The sequence below is a fragment of the Microchirus variegatus genome (assembly GCF_963457635.1).
Source record: "Microchirus variegatus genome assembly, chromosome: 15".
NCBI classification, from domain to species: Eukaryota; Metazoa; Chordata; class Actinopteri; order Pleuronectiformes; family Soleidae; genus Microchirus; species Microchirus variegatus.
The window spans coordinates 19,678,760-19,701,441 of record NC_139816.1 but is presented as its reverse complement, the minus strand read 5'-3'; the positions used below and the strand labels follow the sequence as shown (position 1 = coordinate 19,701,441).

The 22,682-nt window shown below is 39.1% G+C and overlaps 1 protein-coding gene across 2 annotated transcripts in view; it reads right to left on the bottom strand.

The window, feature by feature from the left end:
* col11a1a (collagen, type XI, alpha 1a) overlaps positions 1–22,682 on the bottom strand; it is a gene marked incomplete at both ends in the record, with an annotated part of 72,284 nt that overhangs the window by 4,560 nt on the left and 45,042 nt on the right. For both annotated transcript variants that reach the window (XM_083901934.1, XM_083901935.1), the window contains 20 exons: positions 1,495–1,602; positions 2,405–2,458; positions 2,748–2,801; positions 3,105–3,212; positions 4,516–4,569; positions 6,928–6,981; positions 7,954–8,007; positions 8,111–8,164; positions 8,528–8,635; positions 10,120–10,173; positions 11,038–11,091; positions 11,220–11,273; positions 11,354–11,407; positions 14,909–15,016; positions 15,338–15,391; positions 15,624–15,677; positions 16,721–16,828; positions 16,945–17,052; positions 18,979–19,032; positions 20,059–20,148. In XM_083901934.1, the coding sequence (XP_083758060.1) occupies positions 1,495–1,602; positions 2,405–2,458; positions 2,748–2,801; positions 3,105–3,212; positions 4,516–4,569; positions 6,928–6,981; positions 7,954–8,007; positions 8,111–8,164; positions 8,528–8,635; positions 10,120–10,173; positions 11,038–11,091; positions 11,220–11,273; positions 11,354–11,407; positions 14,909–15,016; positions 15,338–15,391; positions 15,624–15,677; positions 16,721–16,828; positions 16,945–17,052; positions 18,979–19,032; positions 20,059–20,148 (1,440 nt within the window). The remainder of the gene's footprint in view (positions 1–1,494; positions 1,603–2,404; positions 2,459–2,747; positions 2,802–3,104; positions 3,213–4,515; positions 4,570–6,927; positions 6,982–7,953; positions 8,008–8,110; positions 8,165–8,527; positions 8,636–10,119; positions 10,174–11,037; positions 11,092–11,219; positions 11,274–11,353; positions 11,408–14,908; positions 15,017–15,337; positions 15,392–15,623; positions 15,678–16,720; positions 16,829–16,944; positions 17,053–18,978; positions 19,033–20,058; positions 20,149–22,682) is intronic.

Genomic DNA, 22,682 nt, shown 5'->3' with positions numbered 1-22,682 from the left:
ATGATTGTGAGGCTTGAATAAATATAATCAAGAATGTTTATGAATTGGACTAATGTACGACACTTTCAGGTGGAAAAAGGGATTTTTGAGCACAGTGACTCGGTCTCACAGCTCCATTTTGACTACAAACTACAATTAATGCCTTGTGGTTATTCACCTCTGCCAACTAGTCAAGTAGTAGTTTACGTTCTTGTGTGTCCAGACTAATAATCTAAATTTATATAGCACACCTAATGTTGCAAAGAAAACCAGATGAGACAGATTAAAGTAAAATAAGACATCATAACATGAGAAATAAATCAATAGGATTAGTCAGTGCAAAGAGAGAGACACAGACTTCAGTGTGGGCAGAGAGTGCCATAGTGTGGGGGCTCTGATGGCAAAGGCCCAGTCACCATTATTCACATGCCGTGACCTAAGAGCAACGGGCAGCTCTCTGTCCACAGATCTCAGTGGTTGAGTGAGCACAAACCAGGTTAATGAATCTCAGTGGTATTAAGGAGTGAGGTTGTTTAAGACCTTAAAATTGAGCAATATATATACTTTGAAATCAATATGAAATTTAACAGTGAGCCGAGAGGCAAACACAAGAGGGATATGGTTGAGCCACAGTATTTGGTTTCAGCTGGAGCCTTTGAGGGTGGGCATGTATTTTTAATAAGCATAAGAATTCTTGAGTTATGGTAATGTGTTGTGAGGTCACAGTGACCTTGAACTTCAACCACCAAAATGTAATAAATTAATATTATATTTGATGAAGTTCCTTCATGGGGGTTCCTGTGATTTCACATTCAGGACATAGAGACAGATGGACAACGCCTTCTTTCAGATCCTAAAATAGAAATGCTAAACTGTGGAAACTGTTTTAAACCCTTTGCGCTCTGACAAAAGGGGACATTACAGATTCATTTGGCTTAATCTCCAGATACTTAATGAAGCCCATCACCTTAAATCATGCAGTCGACACAGGCTTGGGGACACAGCAGGACAGATATTCAGTCACTCTGCAGTGTTTATTTAAAAATGGATGAAGGCTGTCATCGGTCCTTTATCGAGACCGGCGTTTAACCTTCTTTCAGTACAGTGGCCTTTTTAAGAGGAGCACTCAGTGGGTGAGAAAGGTACATCTGACAGTGTTCAGGCTACTTAGTGGGCAACAGGGAATTACATTCATGAAGCAGAATGACTGGACACCTGCTTGCATCTACTTAGACTTAAGTTTCATAAAAACTATTATTAAATCAAGTAAGAAAGATGGAAATAAAGAGTTCCGAAAGTTTGAACAAGATACTGTAGAATCACACATGTACACTTCATGTGCAACATGAATAAATAATCTTATCTGTCAAATGCTAGAGGCAACAGAGGATTTGCCTGCTGTGAATATGCTGAGTGAGGAGGCAAGTGCAGTGCAGTGTAGTGCACAAGTTTTAGTTGACGACAAATGGCAAGAGGTGGAAGGTCAGCATGAGAAAGGAGTCATCAATCACTTACGCCATCACCCTTGTAACCAGGTGAACCCTGGGGCCCGGGCAAACCTCGGTCGCCTTTCTCTCCTTGCTCCCCGGGAGGTCCAATCAAACCAATCAAACCTGGGTGACCCTGTAGAAGGAAAACAAATGAGCACACACACAAAGAACAAAAATGACTGCTTTGTCCCTTTGTGCAGGCTACTGCAGACCAGTCTGCCAAGGTCACAACTTGAAATGAAGCAGCACATATAAAAGTTTTATTGTATTACAATTCAAATATATAAAAAAAAATGTCTCTCTCACACAAAGATTCTTTAAAAACTCAGCTGGCAACCAAGGCCAATTAAACTGAATACAGACTGAATACAGACTAAATGCACATCATTTGTAGAAACTTTTTGCCTTCTTTTCACACACAAAAAACGTTCACACACACACACACACACACACACACACACACACACACACACACACACACACACAGGGCATCTTGGGGTTTGGTGTCCTTGGACACAGGGACAGGAGAGGGCAGGGTTTGAACTATAATCTCACTCCATGGTCACCTCAAACACAAAGGTCACCCATAATGTTTTAACAGCATTAAAAACATGCAACACGCAGCTTCACTGTGTGCTTTTAAAGAGCACTCCTCTCTCTCTTATGCCATAAGAGGGAAAGTGTGTAGGAGCCATTCTCAAGTCATTTGTGCTGTCCTTTACTATTATATTTCTAGCAGCTACAGTAATCACTGTTTCTGTTTCTTTGATGTTACCATGAGCCTGCATTGGCAATAACACTGCATTCGATCCTCTTGTGAGTCTTAAATATGACTGTGTCCACGATAGATTGACCAAAGGCTATTTTCTCACAGTTTTCAGGTTCATCCTAAAGATTATTTTGAAAAAAAAAAAAGGAAATGGGGCCACACTTACCTTTTCACCCTTGGATCCAGTGTCACCTTTCAGACCTGGAAGACCGGGAGGACCCTGAACAACAACAAAAATGGCAAAAGTTTAAATTTTGTTTTTAAATAAATCATTACTGCAGAGGAAGGACAGCCAGGACAATGTGAGCACAAGATGCAAGACAAGACAATATAGACACAGTACGGAGAGGACAAAAAAAGAAAAAAGAGACTAAACAAAAGAAATGCAAAGAATATGTAAATGTTAAATAAAAGAATTTCCCGTACAGATAAACTCTATGTACGGAAGACATGTAATGTAAACTTCAAACACTCTAGTTAGTATTGAGAGAAATATTATGCATACTAACCATGGGACCAGGTGGCCCATCTTGTCCTGGAGAGCCTGGAAGTCCTTGTTCACCCTGTAAAAAGCCATTCAGGTGTAGTGAGCATTATAGCCTGCTGTATTTCCTCTGGCCTCCAATTGATTTTCTGCACTCAGCACAGTGATTAATAGCCCAAACTGAGGCAAAAAAGTGTGCTGGAATAAACAAGCGAAACTAAATTATAACTTAAATGGGAGTATTGATTATTCCATGAAGTCCATCATCATGGACTTTTCTATGTGCACACACTGTGTTTGGGTGTTTAAGATGCAGCATGTGTGAGGATGCAGCTCTCAATGTACATGTACTGTTGTTATTGTTGTTATTTCTCAGACTTACAACAGGACCAGGGATTCCACGTAGACCTTCTGGACCGGGCTTTCCTGCAGGTCCCTGGGGACCAACTGGCCCTGTTTTACCTGCTGGTCCCTCTGCACCAGATTCACCCTGTATGAGAATAGAAGAATGTAAGCAAATGACTCAGGCTACACAATACAGCACAATCCAGGAATCTGATATGTGTAACAAAGTGTTCATCTGTGATTTTTACATCACAAATTCATGTCTATGTAATATTCAGTTTCTCTTTTTGAAGTGGTGGCAAAAACGTGTATACATATATTCATAGCATGAGTTATTACACCATTAAAATTATGGATGACTTTAAAATACTGTAAATAGCACTCTATTTTTTTTTTTTTTTTTTTTTTTTTTTAGAATTCAGCAGTGAGCTGTTTTTAGCTTTAAATTATGCTGAGGCAGTTTGCAGTATGCAGATTGGGTAACTGGGGAGAAGCAAACACAAGTCAAATGAGGCAAAAATGCTTCTCCACATTAGATTTAAAACATGAGATGAACTCATGTTTTTATTTGAAGTTCAAGAAAAAAGTAGTAGGTCATCGGTAGACAATTTTCATGACAATACATGAATATTCGGACCACAAAGAGAAATAAGAATATCACGTTTGACCTGGATCACAGGTGACAGGCTTCCTGTTAGCGTTATTCTTTTTTTCATGTGGTTATGTCTATTACAGTTTATAGTTGTATATTCCTTTTTCCAGCAAAACCTAGGCAATCTGATGAAAAAAAAATCACTATATAAACACACCTGCTCAAAAAGGACTAAACATGTTTAAAATGGGATTGAATTTGTGAAATTTGGAAAAAGGTCACAGTTCATAATTCATTGGCTCGTTTTTATTCAAACATAAATAAAAGAAAAATGTTTTGTGACTTCTGGACAATTATGACTACTTTATGTAACTTAACTTTGACTCAACAACACATGAGACGGAAAAAAAAAGCCTGAATAAGTGACCTATAAACCTGCTGCACTAAAGGTTTGCCTGTGCAAAAAACAGCAGAATAAGCTGAAGAAAACTGCAAACTGGTGTTAAACAACAATGAACTGAAGAGAAATTTCACCGAGCTCTGATTGAAAGCGAAATAACAAATCACGGCGACTCTCAATGCCTGAGGGCGAGACATAAAGACCATCAGCTCATTTTGTCGGTCTTGAAATTAATTCACATCGCAACGTGAGAAACAACAGATTTTTAATTTTAGTCAGATAGGCTACGTCCATAAATTTCCATCAAATCAATGGCGGGAAATAAATGACTTCTGGATTTTTTTTTTTGCTTTTAATTATAGATGGGGAACAATGTAGGTACATTATTGTGTGTGAGTGTGTGTGTGTTGCTGAGATGCCTGTAACTGTGAAAAGGATGAATTGATTTTTTTTTACCTTGGCGCCCTTCTCTCCTTGCCTGCCCTCTGCACCAGCAGTCCCTGGAGGTCCCTGAGCAGGATGACATGACACTGCTTTAGCATTTCGGCACAGCAAAAAAAAAAAATTAAACATTTTCTCATCTTAAGAGTATAACTTCTACACAGGCTTGTGTGTTTTTTTAAATACTCCAGTCCTAAACAAAGAAGGATCATCACCACCAGAGATGTTGCCCGTCCATCTCCCTGACATTTCACTTCACTTGTATTAGATTTCATTTCGAACAACTGTCTCATCAGATGAATACTTGGCGAGTCGTGTCTTTGAAAACAGGAAGGTAATCTATTGTCCTTGAATGTGCATGACTTCAGTCATGTCGAGATCTATTTAGATGACTTGGATATGCCTTTGTCTTCTTTGGACAACACATGGAAAACACACGCACACACAGCCTTAATCAGTCATGTGTAGGGGCGGCAGGCCATCTTTTCTTTCTGGTCAGGATCTTTCAGGCCCATAGTAAATAGCTTTCAACTCCACCTCCAGTCGCCCCTCTTCAAAAGCACTCTCCATCCAAATTCCATTGTGATGGGACCCACTGCAGCCTGTCTGCTGCCTACTGAAAGCCTATAATGTGGGCTCACCTCCTGTCATGGAGCTTTCATCTTTCCCTGATACACCAGGCCCTTTATCAACACACTTGTGGTACAATAATCAACAGTAAATGAAAATGTGGGAGATGTTTTCTTCTTCTTCTTCCTCCTCTTTCTCAAGATGGTCTGATGAAGAGCAGCGGGGCTCGAAACATCACAGTATGAGCCATGCAGTGTGCTGGCTCTTTGTGCATGATTCTTTTTTATATATCGGAGCTGCCAACCCACATTTCCTTTGGCTCTGCAGCATCAGGTGTATGAGTGTATACACCTGTATTAGTGTTAAATTGCAGCTGGTTTATTGAGAGAAGATAAACAGGCAAAAAACGAAGCAGTGACTTGATCCCAAATTTATAAAAAGAAAAAAAGAATTACAGCAAAACTAGACTAATAAACTATTCCATATTCCTGTTTTTCAAAATGCAATGATGAATACATTTCCAGTATTAGGGACATTTTAAATCAGATTAAATTTAATTTGCTGCTACACTAAACTGACTGGTTCAGAATCAGGGTCTAAGCATGAGAGTGGTTTAAGGAGTTTTACTAATTTCTCAGGCAAAATGCTGAAAGGGCACAAGAGCCAGGAGATCCTTAACAATCCAAAATGTGTCATTGTGAATTCAGAGGAGCAACCTGTGATCATCGCAGGTCCCGGTTTTTTTCTAAGTGGGTAAGGAGCCATGTGTGATAAAATAGCCCTTTTCCTCACCATAATCCCTGGGGCCATTTAGGTGGAGCATTTGCTGATACCACACTAAATGCTCAGAATGTAAATTTCATTGGGCACATTAGAAAAGCAATGAAGCCCGCTTTTAAAAAATGCATGACATGTTTCCTTCCAATTGGACTGAGCTAAGGAGTCTTGCTTTAAAATGCAGTCACTCTCTTCATATTGTGGTGTTTCTTTCAAATTCAGGAGAATGGTTGCTCCTTTTCACATTGTCAAAGTTTCACAATATATTGGAGAAACATTTCATCTCAGATGGGCATTCAAAAAGCATTAGGCTTTGATATCTCAGTGTCTCAGCTTCATGAAGCATTCAAAGAAGACACATACAAAAATCGTTATATTTCGTTTTAGCTCAGATATGAAACCGTGGTAATTTTCCCCACAGTAGGACCAGAATCAGTAACCAAAATCAAATCATAATCAACAAAGAATTTTATTTTATAATCATCGTTTTGTTTCATTCCACAAGCCAGCTGTTCTATTCTCATAACCTCTTAACAACTTCATCACGTCCATGTTATGCCTTTGTTTTGCTCCAGCTGTCAGTCAGACAGCCATGGATCAATACTGTGTCAGACTTGATCTGTCTTGCTTTCTTCCCACTACTGAGGACATAAATGAGTTTGGACCATATGGCTCATTTTTCCATCTAGTTTTTGGTAAGTCTTTTCAATTTCTTGCTAAGACCAAAAAGAAAGAAAGAAGGGGATTCTTGACGTTCATCTGCCAGTAGGCTTTGAGACAGCTTTTATTTGACTTAACCCCCCGTAAATCTCACACTTTGTTTCCCCCACTCTGTTTTTAACAATAATAAATATCTCCTACTTCACTGCCAAGATTGAGTTGTTGAGCAGGAGCTGTTTTGAAGCGAGATGCTGGTCCAGTAGCTAAAGGGCCAGCGTGCAATTGATATTTCATGGGAAGGTTGACAAAAAAGGTTGGTCAGAGAAATTTCATGCCAAAACAAGTCAACCGATACCAACAACAAAAACCATCGGACTGGCGATCAACAGCAACAACAAAAAATAAAACTTTAATACTTACTCTCTTGCCTGGTGGTCCAGGTGGGCCAGCTTCTCCTGATGGACCTGGAGGTCCCTAAAAACGAGCAAAGAATAAGAGGTGCTATTAAACGAATATATTACTGACATGTACTGTCCTTCATTAACCCTCTTGCCTGGCAAAAGGACAGTAACATAGAGATCTTATTAATATTTAGGCAATATTCAGCCCGAGGATAGTCCAGAAGAGTTCAGCCCAAACTTAAGATGGAATGCACACTGCACCGCCTGAAAAAAAATACCACACTGTGCTCTCTGAGACACTGTGTCATCCAACTATCTTTTAGCAAATTGCAAACAATTACAGATCTCTTTTTATCATTTGCATTAGTTAATATTCCTTGAACTAAGCAGAGCAAAGTTCTGCAGCTGATTTACAGGCTGCATGTAAATGTGAACAACACAAGGACATTAACAGTGATTTTCAATCAAATAGTAGTGAGAAAGAAAGAAAACTAATCATAGTTTAATATACCTTCTACGGATATATTTTCCGTTTAGTATTGCAGCATTGCAGTCACAAATTCAAATATGTCAAATGCATGGAGTAAATATGTTTTTTTTTCCCTTTTTTTCTGTGTGCTCATTTAAATTCATACATGTTAATAGGACTCCCTAATTTAGATTCCCTTTAGTTTCTGCAACAGCAGTTTCTAATCTTCATAAGGTGCCCGAGTTGGGATTTGTTGCACTTTACAAGGGGTCAGCACATTACGGTCGGCTATTATTTCTAATCATACTTAATGAATCTGCAAAGCAGGTGGTAAAAGTCCATTTACCCAACACCCATGAGTATGAGGTAAATATTATAAAATTTAAAAAATACTGCAGCATTAATTATTTACTTACTGAATATAATTACTTTTACTGTTTACATTAAGAAATAAACAGGAGATATTCATATACATTCATAGACAGATGCATAATAACAGATTCTTAAGATAATTGGATCAGATGTGCTCATAAAATGTCCCTCATGTGAACCATAGATGTTATAACAGTGACTCACCGGCTGACCGCTCTCACCATCGTCTCCCTTCTCTCCTGATTCCCCATCCGTGCCCTGCAACAGACAGATGTGCAGGTTATATTATGTCTGAAAAACAACTGTTATTTTAAATAAGGATATTTATGAGATAATTATTGCTTTAAGATTATATACTCACAGCAACACCTGGCTCTCCAGGAGGGCCTGGGTCTCCGGGGAATCCAACAGGACCCTTTTGGGAAAGAAATGAGACGCATGAATGGAGAGAAAGTTGGACTGCCTCTGCTGAGAAATAATCTCCCTGCGTTCAAGCATGGTTAGTAATTTAGACAGTGATTTAGTCCTGGTGTACCTGGTTACACCCACTGAAGGCAATTTCATGAACTTAATAGCAATGTTGCAAATCCATGGGAAAAGGCTTCACTGAATTCCATTACCATGCAGGCATAAAATATAATCTCCTGCAATAAAAAGGCTTTTTAGTCTTCAAATATATTCTAGGATAAAAATGCCTGTCTGAAGGGTGTAGAGGTGCAATTTTGAAGCTAAAGAATGTTAGAATTTGTGTGACTGAGTGCAAATTTGGCAAACTTACAGGGTTGCCCTTTGGACCGTCGTCCCCAGGGGGGCCTTTGGCTCCAGCAGGTCCAGCAGATCCAGGTGGGCCACCCTCTCCTTTCTCTCCTCTCTCACCTTTGGGTCCCTGTAGTGGTAGAGGGGTATTTATCAGTTAGAGTACAGCCTTGTTTTAAGATCCTCACACTCAACTGACATTTCTCAGGGTGAGTATAAAAAGAACAACCCGAGATGGTTAAACTCTACAGGTGTTTTTCAGCATCACAAGCTCGTTCATATGTTGTCACTATGCGTTCATAGAGCTAATATAATGTCCCAGGTGCGATGTGTAGCACTTCAACTAACAACGTCAGACACATGAACATTATTAATATACAGAAAATATCTGACTGCAATCTCCCAATGTCTTTTCTTTCATTGCTTCTTTTGTGTTGATACAGAATTGTATTCTTTGGTTTAAAGTTTTACTCTGTGGCATCAACCAGTTTGGATCAACTGTACATGATACTGTACAGCTGATGCTGTGAATGAAACTCTGTGACGAAGCCACATTATATTAACAAATATAATTAAAATGTAAATGATATAATAAGACATAATGTTGTATTACACCAGTGGCTATAACTCATGGTGTGAAATGTTGTGCGTTTGTTATTATTTCTGGGCCTGTTTCAAATGACATACCAAAACACTGAGGGTAACTGAGGACTTACCATAATATTACTGAAACAATTGTTTTCAATTCAAATTAACTTAAAGTTTCTACATTGTGTGCATTAGTACCATATTTAGACTCACTCAGCTGCACACTGACTTTGATGGGAAACAAGCAGGGGCCATTATACATGTCTGTAATCAGACTCCACTGCCACTCAGCCATCTTTCAAACCTGTTTGACCTCTGTTATTATAAATGAGTCAGCAGCACTAATAGAGACTTCAGCGTCTAAAAAAAAGTCTATTAAAAACATGAAGAAAAAGTAATTATCATATATTTATCTCTGGCGATCAATACCTATATTTAAATTAATGGTTTTAAACTATTTGTTTAAAACAAAGATTGAGAAGTACTTTAGTCAAGCCTGGTTGGATCTATCACAACATAGTAAATCACAGCTTAAAGCTGTGCTCAGCAAAGAGAGCGTCTGATGCGTTGATGCCAACTTGCTTCATGGTGGCACCAATCATTGTTCGCTAAACACAACCACCAGGCACTCCGTCTTGCTAATTATTTCTTTAGAGTCTGGGAAGACACTCAACTTGGCAGGCCATGTGGTCATGGGGCGCAAAGGAGAAGAGCCAAGCTGAGATGATCTAGTCTTAATGCGAGAAACCATTACTTCCATTGTAATGAACACACAGTGTCACCTTCTCCTTCAGTTGTTTTCTTGTTCAATATTTGCATAAAAGTGTCCATTAAACAACATGAGGATACACTGATGCTACTGCTGCTGCTACACACCTGGCTGTAGCAGATACACATTCTGAAAATGTTTTAAGGGAGCGCTCATATGCACGGGATGTAAAAACACACACAAAATCTACATAAGGACAAAACATTTCTGTCATAAATATATGAATCTTTATAGAAACAAAACCAGAGCTGACTTACCCCAGTTCCGTGCTCTCCGGGTGGTCCTGGGTTTCCAGCCTCACCTTGTTCACCCTGTGGTCAGACAAATGTCAGTGTCTGGACAGATAAACCATCACCCTCCCTCACAAACAGCTTCTAAACACAAGCACGGCATTTTAAAATGCTCCTAAAGTGTTCTTACACGCTCCTATAGAAGACATAACTAAGTCTATAACTGTAGTTGATTACGAGGTTGTTAAAAGTTACAGTAACTCCAAGTACCCTCTTAAAGTGTTGGGAGCTCTTCGTGTTTCATATTCCACAGTCATTTTAACAGCATTAAATATTTATAGCGTTGCCGTCTGCCAAATGGCAGTAAAATAAAGAAATCTTGTTGGAAGTGTTGTAAAACAGACATTAATAGTGTCAATGTACTAACTCAGACAAAAAGCCTGGACATATAAAAAAAAAAAAAAACTGCAGGTGGTATATTTGCTTGGAAGAGGTTGGCAAGCAGAAATACAGATAGAGTAATCAAGACACTAAATGACTGTGATGTGTCGTCAGAGTCTGAGAAAACATTGAGCGGTTTTAAATTGAAATACTAGCTGTATTAATAACAATGGCACAGCAAGAATATACATTAAAAAAATGAGTTGCGTGCCGCAAACTGTGTTTATTATAGTGTTATGGTCTGTTGTGCCACCCACTGCCACCTAAAAAGCCTCTGTACCCCTCTTAAAAAACATCTGAACTGACTTGAAATGTAGAGTATGCTCATTCTTGGAAATTCTGGCAGCCCACACACCCCTGCAATTTTTTTTTTGCAATTGGGATCACAGTAACCACTTTAAAAGCTAAAAGTTTGCTGTTGTACGTATTTTACAATGTGATCTTTAACATTTTGCTTGGTGGGAAGAACACTGAAGATTAGAATGTGGTGCAGTTAATGCTTACCTTCTCACCCACAGATCCCATGGGTCCCACACCACCAGGAGGACCTTGAGGACCCTGCAGCAGGACATTAACAGAGAGAAGTCATCATCTGGAAAAGTATGTACGCTTTTGGATTTGAAGATAGGTCAGGTTAACCCATCACGTTACAGTACTCAAATACATTAGCAGTTTGCCATACATACATCAGCTCCACTAGGACCCTGAGGACCTCTGGGACCAGGGGGACCAGGAGGACCCTGCAGAAAAGACATACAGTGTTGTTAACGTGCATTTGATCGTTATTAGAGAATTCTGAAGAGGCAGACGTGTCTCATACCATGGGGCCAACATCACCCATCTCTCCCTTCTCACCAGAGGGTCCAGGAAGCCCCTGAGGACGAGAAAAACAAATAGACCGTTATCAGAAAAATAATATAATCATGTTACAAGTACGAGGTGTCGTTGCATGAATAAGTAATGGTGTTTTTAATGAACTGAATTTGTTTGTGCTGTTAAGTGCATTCACAGCAGCTGCTCCTGCTCCAGATTTAATTGGAGATTGGATCTGATTGCTGGAATACATTGTGCTGATGTACTGAAACATAAAATATTGTATATCTGTGGGCCAGAATCTATGTTTTAATTGCAGTGCAGTTCTTCTAATATCTGTTCAGCCAAATATTCTTTGAGCCTGAGCTGATCAAAGTCAGCAAATCGGCGCATTAGCAGACGCAGAGACCTTCATAATCATAGTCACTCTTGAGTGTATGAATAACAGAACAAAACAAGAGGGGTATCAAAGCAGAGGAGCTTCAAGAATGTATATAGAATATATATATATATATATATGTATATATATGTGATTTACCTAGACATTCTGTCACATGTTAGATATTTCTACAGTGTGGTGTGAGCACAACTAGGGGTTTAATCTTCTGAATAAAGAAAAAGCAAGGTGAGATGATATTAATCATCAATTCTGTACCTGCCTCTGCAAACATTTAGCACAATACACCTCGTCTGTTTGCTCTCCTTTTTGCAGACAGTGATTTGTACAGATGTTGCACAGATCCTGCTCACTGATGCATGTTAAAGAAGCAGAGTGGTCAAGGCCTCATACGCGTGCGTTTGATCCCTGACATTTCTGCTGGTAATTGCTGTGATTAAATTGCTGTAGCGTGATTTGCCCTCCCTGTGTGTGTCTGTTCTTGATTCAGAGGCACTTTGTCATTAGTGTAAGGTGGTAAGGTTGTGAGGGAGGAGATCAAAATCAATTCATTCCTCTGCATGTGCTGACACCAACTTCAAACACCCAAGAACTCTGAAGAGGGGGAAAAAAAAAATGTGCATCACACTCTCACACTCTCACACTCTCTAAAGCACATGTTTGTGCTAATGCCTGTGTCTGCAGATGCTAAAAGTGTGTGTTAGTTCATGCTGATTCCTCCCGTGCTGAGAAATCTCATCTGTGTAAAGGTCACCTCTAGTCTGAGATCGTTAGCTGTGCTACTAATTATGCAGCATGGTGAATGTGTTCGATGAGGAACTGACTATCAGAGCAGGTCAGTCCAAGCAATTAATGGAATAGCAATGGGAAGTGTATTACTTGCAATTAAAAGTCCATTGAACACAATGCTGCAGTAATGGCATGGAGCTTTGGAACGATGAGCTGCGGTGGCGATGTAATTGCATCACGATCTAAGGTTCTACAGTAAACTCTTTAACATGTTTAGCTAAAGAGGCCGATCACTAATGAACAGATGATTACTAACAAACAGATTAGAACTGCAGGGAGGTTCCTACCTCATCAGATCATGGTTACTGTTCAACAAAATGTCATTTGTTGCACGTATGTGTTTGTTTGTATCTGTGCCTTTTAAATGGGTCTGACTGGAACTATATTATAGCTTGAGTCAGAGCACACATCATTTAATAACATGACAAGCTCAGACCAAAAAGGTTGTATCATTGAGAATACATTTTGTTCAATCAGACGGAAAAAATAAGGTTTTTTGATTAACTTGACCTTTTGGGACCACTTACACAAACAGGAAGCAAAACATGTCACATGTAACATCACGTGACCCTTCTGAGGAAGACCACAGGAAGTGGTTCGAAACGTGGCAAAGTAAACCTTACTTTTCAGTCAGATAGAAAGAAAAGCAGTGTCATTATAGACACTGATGGAAGTTTATGTGTGTGTGTGTGTGTGTGTGCATGCACATGACTGCATGTGTGTGTTCTCTGTGACATTATGTGCACTATGTGTTGATGAAACCACAGCCTTGACTCGGGAGGTGATGAAGGAAGGATGATGCTTGTGAATTGAGGTGAGCGATGTAATCACTGCACGCCCAGTCCGGGTCACCAAGCAGTACACATCTCACAGTGTCTATTAGAGCGGCGGGTACGACAAACCAATCAGCCGTAACATAACACAAGTTATCTGTTCAAATGTTGTGGCTGTACATTTACAGTGTATAAATACATACACATGCCACAGCAAACAAAGTGCACACGTCCACTTTTATACTTGACCGATCCTTATCACACACTGACGTTCACAGTTGCTTTAGTTGAGTTAGATGGAGTTCAGTATACAAGAATGCAAAAATTATTTTGTTATGCAGGAATAAACAATGCATTGCAATAAAATGTGCATCTACCGGGTGTAAACTATTCCACATATGTATGAAATGAGATTGGAAATGTATGTAGAAATTACCAGAAACCATTTCGTTCAGACTGAAATATTACACAACATTAAAACTGGCTTCAGTGTTATGGCTGATCCGTGCGTATACTGCATAGGCAACTGCATCGTGTTTTATTGCACTATAACGTGGTGTGAGATTTCATCACAAGGCACTGCTGCTTCTACTACAGGCTGAGCGAGTGTGTACGTATCTGTAAAACTGAGTACATGTGACAGTATGATTCAAATGTGATCAATAAAATAGCAATTAGAAGAAAAAGGCTACAAAATGAGTTAAATACTACATGGATGTGTTTTTTTTTTATATTTGGTTTAGACCAATATATTTGTTAGCTCTACCTTTTCTAGCAATAGGTGTTTGTTTTATTGTGAAGTAGGTAGAAGCTCTCTTATGTCTTCTGAAAACACAACTATGAGTCAGGTTATATACCACTCAACAACAACAAATAAACAGATAAAGCCGACTATACAGATTCTCAGGATTCATCTGACTGGTGTGTGTGTGTTATCTTCTCCCTAAAGAGTCACTCTCACCAGCAACATGTGGCTACACAGCAAATGTTGTTTTTATTACTATATTTATGGAGGCAAGAGTGTGGCTCATACAGAGTGGGCATATTTTATATCTCAGTGATGAGTGTCTCATCTCATGTGTCTGCTATAGGACCACAGATGAAGACACGCTATCACCAAACCAGTGACTGAGTAAGAGGAGAACAGTGGGAGCTGTCTGTCTGAGAAATGTACTAAGAAACCAAGATGAAAATATGATGGTGGCATATTTGGTTTTACGTGATGTGGGAACATTTTTTATCTGAAATTGACATTAGCCAATATCTCTTTAGTCATGTTAATGGAAAGTTAATTATCTAATCTCACTGACGACTCTATCTTGTAGAGAAATACCTGCAAAGTGACTATGAACTTTGAGAGTAGTTGCTTGTCATTTCTGCACATATACAGTGCTGCCATACATGTATTTAATGTCTTTAAATAATATGCAACAGGACCAGAACACTTACTTTATCTCAACTTATGTAACAGCTTAACAAATATATAATGATTGGCTTTCATAAGAACAATCAACATTTATAACCATAGTTCAAATCACATGTGCAAATGCAGATTGCTTATACTGTATGACATTCGTACATCTGTTTATGTGTGAGCACTAACCTGCAGACCGATGGGACCAGGAGGACCAGGGAAACCTCTGGAACCTTCATCTCCCTTCTGTCCAAACATTCCTTGCTGACCTCTGGGACCAGGCTCTCCATCAGCTCCCTGAGGAAAAACCATAGATGCATTTACACTATGCTATCTGAGCTCTGAAAGCAAGTGGCTGTTCTACCTGTTGTTTTCTTTCCACAAACTCATAAGGGAACAAACTGTCATGGACACTGATATTTTCATTTAGAGTTTAATGCTTGGTGATATGAAACAAGATATTATACATACAAATAAAATGCTCTGACTGAATACTAAGTGAAATGTAAGTAAAATAAACACATGCATGATAACTCTTCTTTGTCTTTCTATCTGGATTGTGTTGTGGTTTTCATATTGCAGCAGCTTCATTACAGGAAGCACTTGTAGAGTACTTACAGCAGGACCAGGGGCACCTATGGGACCTTGGAGACCAGCTGGGCCAGGAGGACCCTATAAAACAAACAAATGACAAAGTTGCTACCACAACAACCCAGAATGGTCACACAGATATATGAGAATTTGTGTTTTCCTTTGTGATATGTAAGTAAAACAGGAAAAAAAAAAAGGTATAATAAACATGAATGTGAATGTGCAACATCAACACTGTAATAACTACTGCCAAGGCAGTGAATGTGAGTGCAATTTTGTTTTAATGACATAGACAATGCTGCCCATAACGCACCTGTTCTCCCTTGTCAGCTTTGCTTCCTTTCTGACCAGGCTCTCCAACCTCTCCCTGGGAAAGAGAATCACATAGATTGAACCAGTTCACGTCATCTTTTCTTCTATTCTAAATATTAACAGCTTTTTTTAAAATTGTATAATTCATTTGAAACAAACCTTCACAGTGATGCATGTATGTTTGGTAATTCAACCTGTCTGACAAAAATGCCTGACAGAAACCTGATTGATTATAGTTGCAGGAGATGTAACACGCAACATTATTTTACTTTCATATTTATTCTCACTGCATTTGCTGGCAAATGTAGTCACAAAAAATGGATATGAAACCATTAGGGAAAGAGAGACATATTTCCATACAGATGGCCAGAATGAAAAGATGAGGACAAAGACTGAGTGGCAAACTGGTTCAGTCACACACAACACATTAAAGTTTGGGAATGAAGATAGAGTTGTAACTGGTCTGACAGAATTAGGTGATGGCAAAACCAAACTTTTTCTGAAATAGGAAGCTGTTTCAAGATGTCAACTTCCCGAATACATAAGTGGGACAAATTACAGCATTTTATGTTTCTTTATATTTTAAAATGTGTATAAATTAAAACAGCACTAATTTGTTTGGCCTTATCCACACGGAAACAGAACTTTCTCTACAAAAATACTTTTCTTTTCTTTTTTTAAAAAAGTTTTCTGCAATCAAGAAATGTCTTCGTCCACACAAAATGACTCTCAATGCTGTAGTACATATTATGCCAGGTCTGTAAGTGGTGCTGTAACACTGCACCAGACATGCGCATAAAATAAAGGCTTTATCCAAATAAGTAAACATTACAATGTACACAACCGCAGAAACAGAATGAACCAAACCAGGAGCTAAGGAGAGCAAATAAGATATAGTCTCCCTCTCCAAGCCAAAAATAGTGTTTTAGGGCTCCTTTTCAGGTGTATGGGCCCTTGGGGATAAAGGATGCATACATTATAAATTGTTGTGGAGGGTGTGAGTGGACTGCCCCTTTTTGTATGACCCTGTCTCCAACCCTAACCGCACCAGAGATGATTATTTCCTTTTTTATTTTTTCTTCAACATGGTTGACTGACCTTGTCTCCATCCTCTCCAGGTGGACCCTGTGGTCCGGGAGGCCCGGGCAGACCAACAGGACCCTGGACGCCATCACGACCAGCTGGACCTTGAGGCCCTTTCTCACCCTAGACAAACAATGACATCAAGTGAAAATTATATTTTGAAATCAAAAAGGTAGTGTAGTACAAAAAAATTTTTTTGTTTTTTTTAACTGGGTTGGGATGAATAAAAAAATACTTACAGGTGCTCCTTTTTCTCCAGCAGGACCTGGAGGACCCTGAGGACCAGGTCTACCACTCAATCCAATGGGCCCACCTGAACCAGCTTGACCTCTCTCACCAGGAGAACCCTATGTGAGGAAGGGAGAAAGACATCAAGAAGCTTTCATAAAGGGCAAGGTTTGTTAATGGTGGAGACATGCTGGATTTCACTGTTTTGTTAAGATGTACATAAATACAACCGGTTTGGAGAACAACAACCATTAGGCTTCTACAACGCCAGGCCCTGCTTGGTTATATCACTAATGGATCAACACAGACAAACCATTTCCAGAGGAAATAATTAGAAAGAAGCCAGGGCCACAGACAAGTAACAGGTGGCTTTTAAGGTCTAATAAAGCAATGCTACTCTATGAAAGCAGACAGCATTATCTGCTGTTGGGTAACTGATGTCTTGCTTTTGTGTCTGAGCAGCTCACGCCAGCTGCTGCAAATGCATCTTTAAATTAACTAATAATGCGTATTAGCTAACAGAAAGAGAAACTTCAGCTAAATGCATAAAAACGTCATGGAGAAAGACACCTTTTCACTCTGACTGTACTCTGACCTTTATTTTTACCTACACACCTTTATGTTACTTTTATGTGACCTTTATGTTCCCCAGGATGAAACAGCCTTACCAGCAAACTAATAATTTAAATCTGTTTATTAACTTGTAATACAAATAGTGTGATTGGCACTCACACTATTGTCGTTTAAGATATTACTGAGTGTGTTTTTAAGGACCAGTTTGTATTATTCGAGGGGATATAGTCACAGAAATTAATGGACTATATTATAAATCTGTTTGTATAAGTGTATAATATTTTTAGACGCCATCCTGTGATGACCTTTTGCCTACAGCAGCACAATGGCTGCCATCTTGGGAGTGGCAAACATGATGCTTTACTGTCGTGTTGCTTTTTGGTTGTACACATCACTGCTGTTTTCAAATAAAATAAGGATTTTTTTTGCATTAAATGGTATTATAGATAATGAAATAACTGTCTTTAGTTCTTTGTCATGGAGTAGGAAATTCATATAAATCACTCAAATGTCAACATTAGTGAATTTTATTCTGAAAAACCACAGTTGGATAATCTCGATTCTCACCATTTTCCATCACTAATTTTAGACACTGGATGTTTGCCGTAATTCTTTTTTTTTATGCTGGTAAGAATGAATCATCATTCAACATCAGCAACAGCACCGACAACAACACCTCTCAGTGACAAATCTTAAGCCTTGAAGTGCCAGGATGTGAACTACAGGACAGATGAGAGATGTTTTGGAGCTGCGCCCGGTATGACGAGACACTGTGACTCGCCATATGGATGCTCTCCTGGCTGTGAGGATTTGTTTTGTGGAGCGAACAGTGTTGATACCCCGCTACAATCACGTCAGAGTTGCCATGTGCAGTTAGACGAGACTAAAAAATGTGATTGATCAAAGAATATGTGACCATAATGAGTAAATAAGTTTCACACATGTTGAAATTGCATTAATTTACGGATGGATCTACACACTTAATCTACTTGTTTGATTTCCTTATGTCTGTATCTTTATTGTCTCTTCAGCTCAGCAGCTTTTCATCATCAGCTTCATCAGATCTGATTCCTGATGTGGTTGAGGAAAAAACTTCAAGGTTCAATCAAATAAACAGCATCAACTTTCCATTTGTTGTGCTGCCTAAAAAAAAGCTACAAGCCTCCCTGCAAATATAAGGGTGCAACAAAGCATGTTTTCTCCATTTCCTGATTATAGACCAAAGCATATCCTTTGGGGAAATTTAAGTAATTAAAAAAAAAAAAACATTTTTAAATCTCCCTCAGGTGCTTCAGTAAAGACATCAGACATCAGTAAAACATGAAATACACAGTACAAACATCTACAATAATCAATAGTGTATATCACATTGAAAATGTCATTTTAAAAGAAATCCAATATGTTGAGGAACGAACGCGTTTTACAGGAAAATTTCCCGAGGGGAGTTTAACCTCAGGTAACTGTGTACTTACAACGGGACCAGATGGACCTTGTGGACCTTCTCCTCCCTTCAGACCTGCTGGACCCTGAGGAAAACAGTACCAGGAAACATGAGGATTATGTATATATATATATATATACATATAAATGCACTTTACAAACACTATTTGCTCTAAACATGTATTTGCTCTAAGCTCCATATTTCAACAGGTCGCATCAATCACTGCATAAAGGATCACGAGTATGAATCTCTAAAGATCCAATTTCAATTAGATATAATTCAGCATCTCATGGTTTATCTAAAACACATTTACTTCACACATGAGGAAGCATGGAAGGTTTTTATTGCGCATACTTATATATACTATATGGATGCATAAGTAAAAAGCACATATGACTGTGTATATGTGGATTTATATGGTGGTTATATTGTTATACACATGCCAAAGTGTGTTTGTGTGTGTGTGTCTGTGTGTCTGTGTTTGTGTATGGCTCCCTTGTGGCCCACAAACGAGCACATGACAGTACGGGTAATGAGTCTCTGCTGGTCGGGGCTTTGTGCTGGAGTAAATTACAATGGCAGGAAACAATCAGTGGTGCTGCAAGCCTGCCTGACTTTGAGGATGCACATCACAAGAGTGCAACGGCTACACTTTAATTGGCAAAATGTCGCACTTAATAATTCATTAAGTGAATAACACAGAGGGGAAACAAATAGCTTTGCGTGCCCCAAAAATAATAGCACTAAAAATATGAAAATCAATCAGAGTCCTGTGCAACAGTACCAGGGTAACATTTTTTTTTAAATTGTGCCCAAAATGTATAACTTTAAAGAGGTGAATGATGCATCACTGTGGTTAAAACAGTAGTGTGAGCTGTGGGGGAGCGATGCAGCGGCACGCCCCATTCATTTGAAAGATGTCGCTTTGGATTTCTCCTGTACCAGAGTGATTGCAAGGAGTGAATTCCAAAGCTGGTCTCTCTAATGAAGTGAATGGCTCGAGATAGTTACTACAGCATTCGCAATGTAGCGGTGTTCTATCAATTCCTATTAGCAAACACGTGTAAAGTGAAGCCACAATGAAGAGGTGCAGGCGGAGACGCGCTCTTACCGTGGAACCAGGTAGACCTCTCTCTCCGGGGAAGCCTCGAAGACCAGGGGGCCCGTCTTTACCAGTGGGTCCCAGTGGTCCAGGATCTCCCTGTGCACACAATCACACATTGTATTAGCGTGGTTCATCATAGCATTTTAAATATTGATTTTAGCTGGAACGTAAAATGTTTATTATAAAAATTCAACTCTGGAAAAACAAAAGAAAAAACACAACAAAATGGATCCAGTCACCTCATGAACACCAATTAAGCTAAATTGGCTGTACTGTATGAGGAATGTGACAGTATAGGTTGTTGTGTTTTTCCAGTTTTTCCAAGTTTGATGCAATGGCCCAACAATCACAGCTATTGCATTCATCAAATCAGGTGGAGAGTGATTGGGTGTGTAACTTATTCTGTTGCCGACCTAAAATCACTCCCATCCAAGCAAAACACTAGCTGTAAACAAGACAACTATGATAAAAATATTAAAATAAAATGGTGATGTTAGCATAACTCCCCAGGCAAGAGGGTCCACACAGACTAAAAATCTATAAAAAAAATCCTCCAGTTTCCACTTTTGAAGTCAACAAGGAAATAACAATATACTGAATAGCCACCAGGGGGCAACTCCACTAGTTGCAAAAATGAGTCTGATTGAATAGGAATTTATGGGAAAATTTGCCTAGTTTGCACTTCATCATAACATCAATAAACATTTTCCTCAGGCGTTAAAGGTCTCAATCACTAGATTCATGTCTTTCTAAATTGAACATGATGTCATTTTCATAAATTATGTTCCTATTTAGCGGAAAATAGATGGTAGTATGGCGCATATAAGTGGACACCAGTGTGACTAACTTTCATTTTCCATTTGCTTTTCTATTCAGTTATTGCAATATGACCTTGTATTAAAAGAAATGTCACAAATTCAGTCTTGGCAAAATTCAGACAGTGCAAATATACTCTTTTTTGACTTCCTTTTGTTATTCAAATCTGAGTTATCCACATCCTGAATTTAACCTGGAATTATTACTTGAAATGATAAATAGGTTTTGACATGGTATCGGTAAAGCACATTAAGGCTATATCTTGTCTTCAAGTCAAATGTGAACACATTCCAAGATTAAATGGAAGTCCAACAAAAATGCGATAGAGCGCTGCATTTAAAGAAACAGACTACTGGCTTTTTCATGGCACCAGAAAATGAAGTGTAGTTGTTTTGTCGCAGACATACATCTTAATGGTCCACTGGCTGCAATTAGTTTGAAGCATGTATGTTTTCTGTGTTATCATTAGCACTGTTACCATGCAGTCAATACATTAGCCTCAACTCTAACCAAAACCAGTGTAATCACCCATAACACAAATCAGAAAGATGATGGTCTTTTGACACTCTATTGCTGTCTTTGAAAAGGTTGGAAAAAGAAAAGGAATTAACATTTTAAAACGGAGAGCTGCTTGACTGCTAAAATATCATCAAACCAGGGGGGGGCCTCACATAATTAAATGTATAACTCTCCCATCTTCCATAACCCTAACCTTACACGATTGGAGTCTAAAAATCCCTTTGCATTCTATCTTCACAAAGAAACAGTGCCAATGACTTTCAGCATGGCAACCTTATTTAGTGCTTGCTCTCATTTTCTACTCCACATTTCTAAAACCAACACATTTAACTTCGGGTAAAAAAGTTCCTTTTGGCTTTGTTTCTCTTTTCTTTTCTATTGGCAGACTGACTTTATCTGTAAACAGGGAGGCACAGAAGAGTTGGCTTGAGAGGTATAAGAGGATTTGGGCTCGGCTGCCAAGACCTCCACAAAGTGTCCCTGGCATACTGATGTACAGGCCTGAGCAGAGCAGGGAGGGATGTGGGTCCGTGAGTGGTGGTGGGTTTGGAGTTAGCCGATGGACTTGATTAAACTGTCTGCTCGGGGAAGATGGGGAGAAAATGAGGGTTTGAGGGAAAGGATGGGGAGCATGGCATGCTGAGAGCTCCTGGGAGTCAGAGGGTTGCTTTGGAGCAACCCATACTTCTGCAAAATGGCTGCTGTCTGCTCCTAATGGGCACTCAATCGGTGGGAAGGCAGAACCAAGGTGTAGCCAGATGCTCCACAAATCTTGTCTACTGTATTTTGTGCAGCCATTTGCCAGAGCCTTGTGCAGCTCAGTGAGTGATGGTGAGACTCTGTGCTTTGGCATTTCCAGCTGAACATATTGCTCCAGATTTATTACAGGGTTCTTCCAATTTTATTTAAGCAATCCAGTAGTAAATGGCGCTCTACGTGCCCTCAAGAAGCATAACTGCTTATGAACGCAGCAGACTCAGTCCGCAGAATCAAATCATGTATTATAATTACAGTTGTATGAGTTACATTTGCAGCCAACCTCTATACCATTGATCTCTTAATCAACATATCGGGCTTTCTCACTTCTGTGTAACTAACATGAAATTATTACAGCCCATAAGAAACAGCGTTATCTCTTTTTGAACAAATTACTCTTTATGTGTGTTACCCTGTGGAAAACAGGCCAACAGCACAATCTTAAAAGGGCAGCAAAAGGACATTTATGGTATGATGTAACACTACAGAGAAATGTGAGAATTTATTGCAGAAACAGGATAATGTTTTACATCTAATTA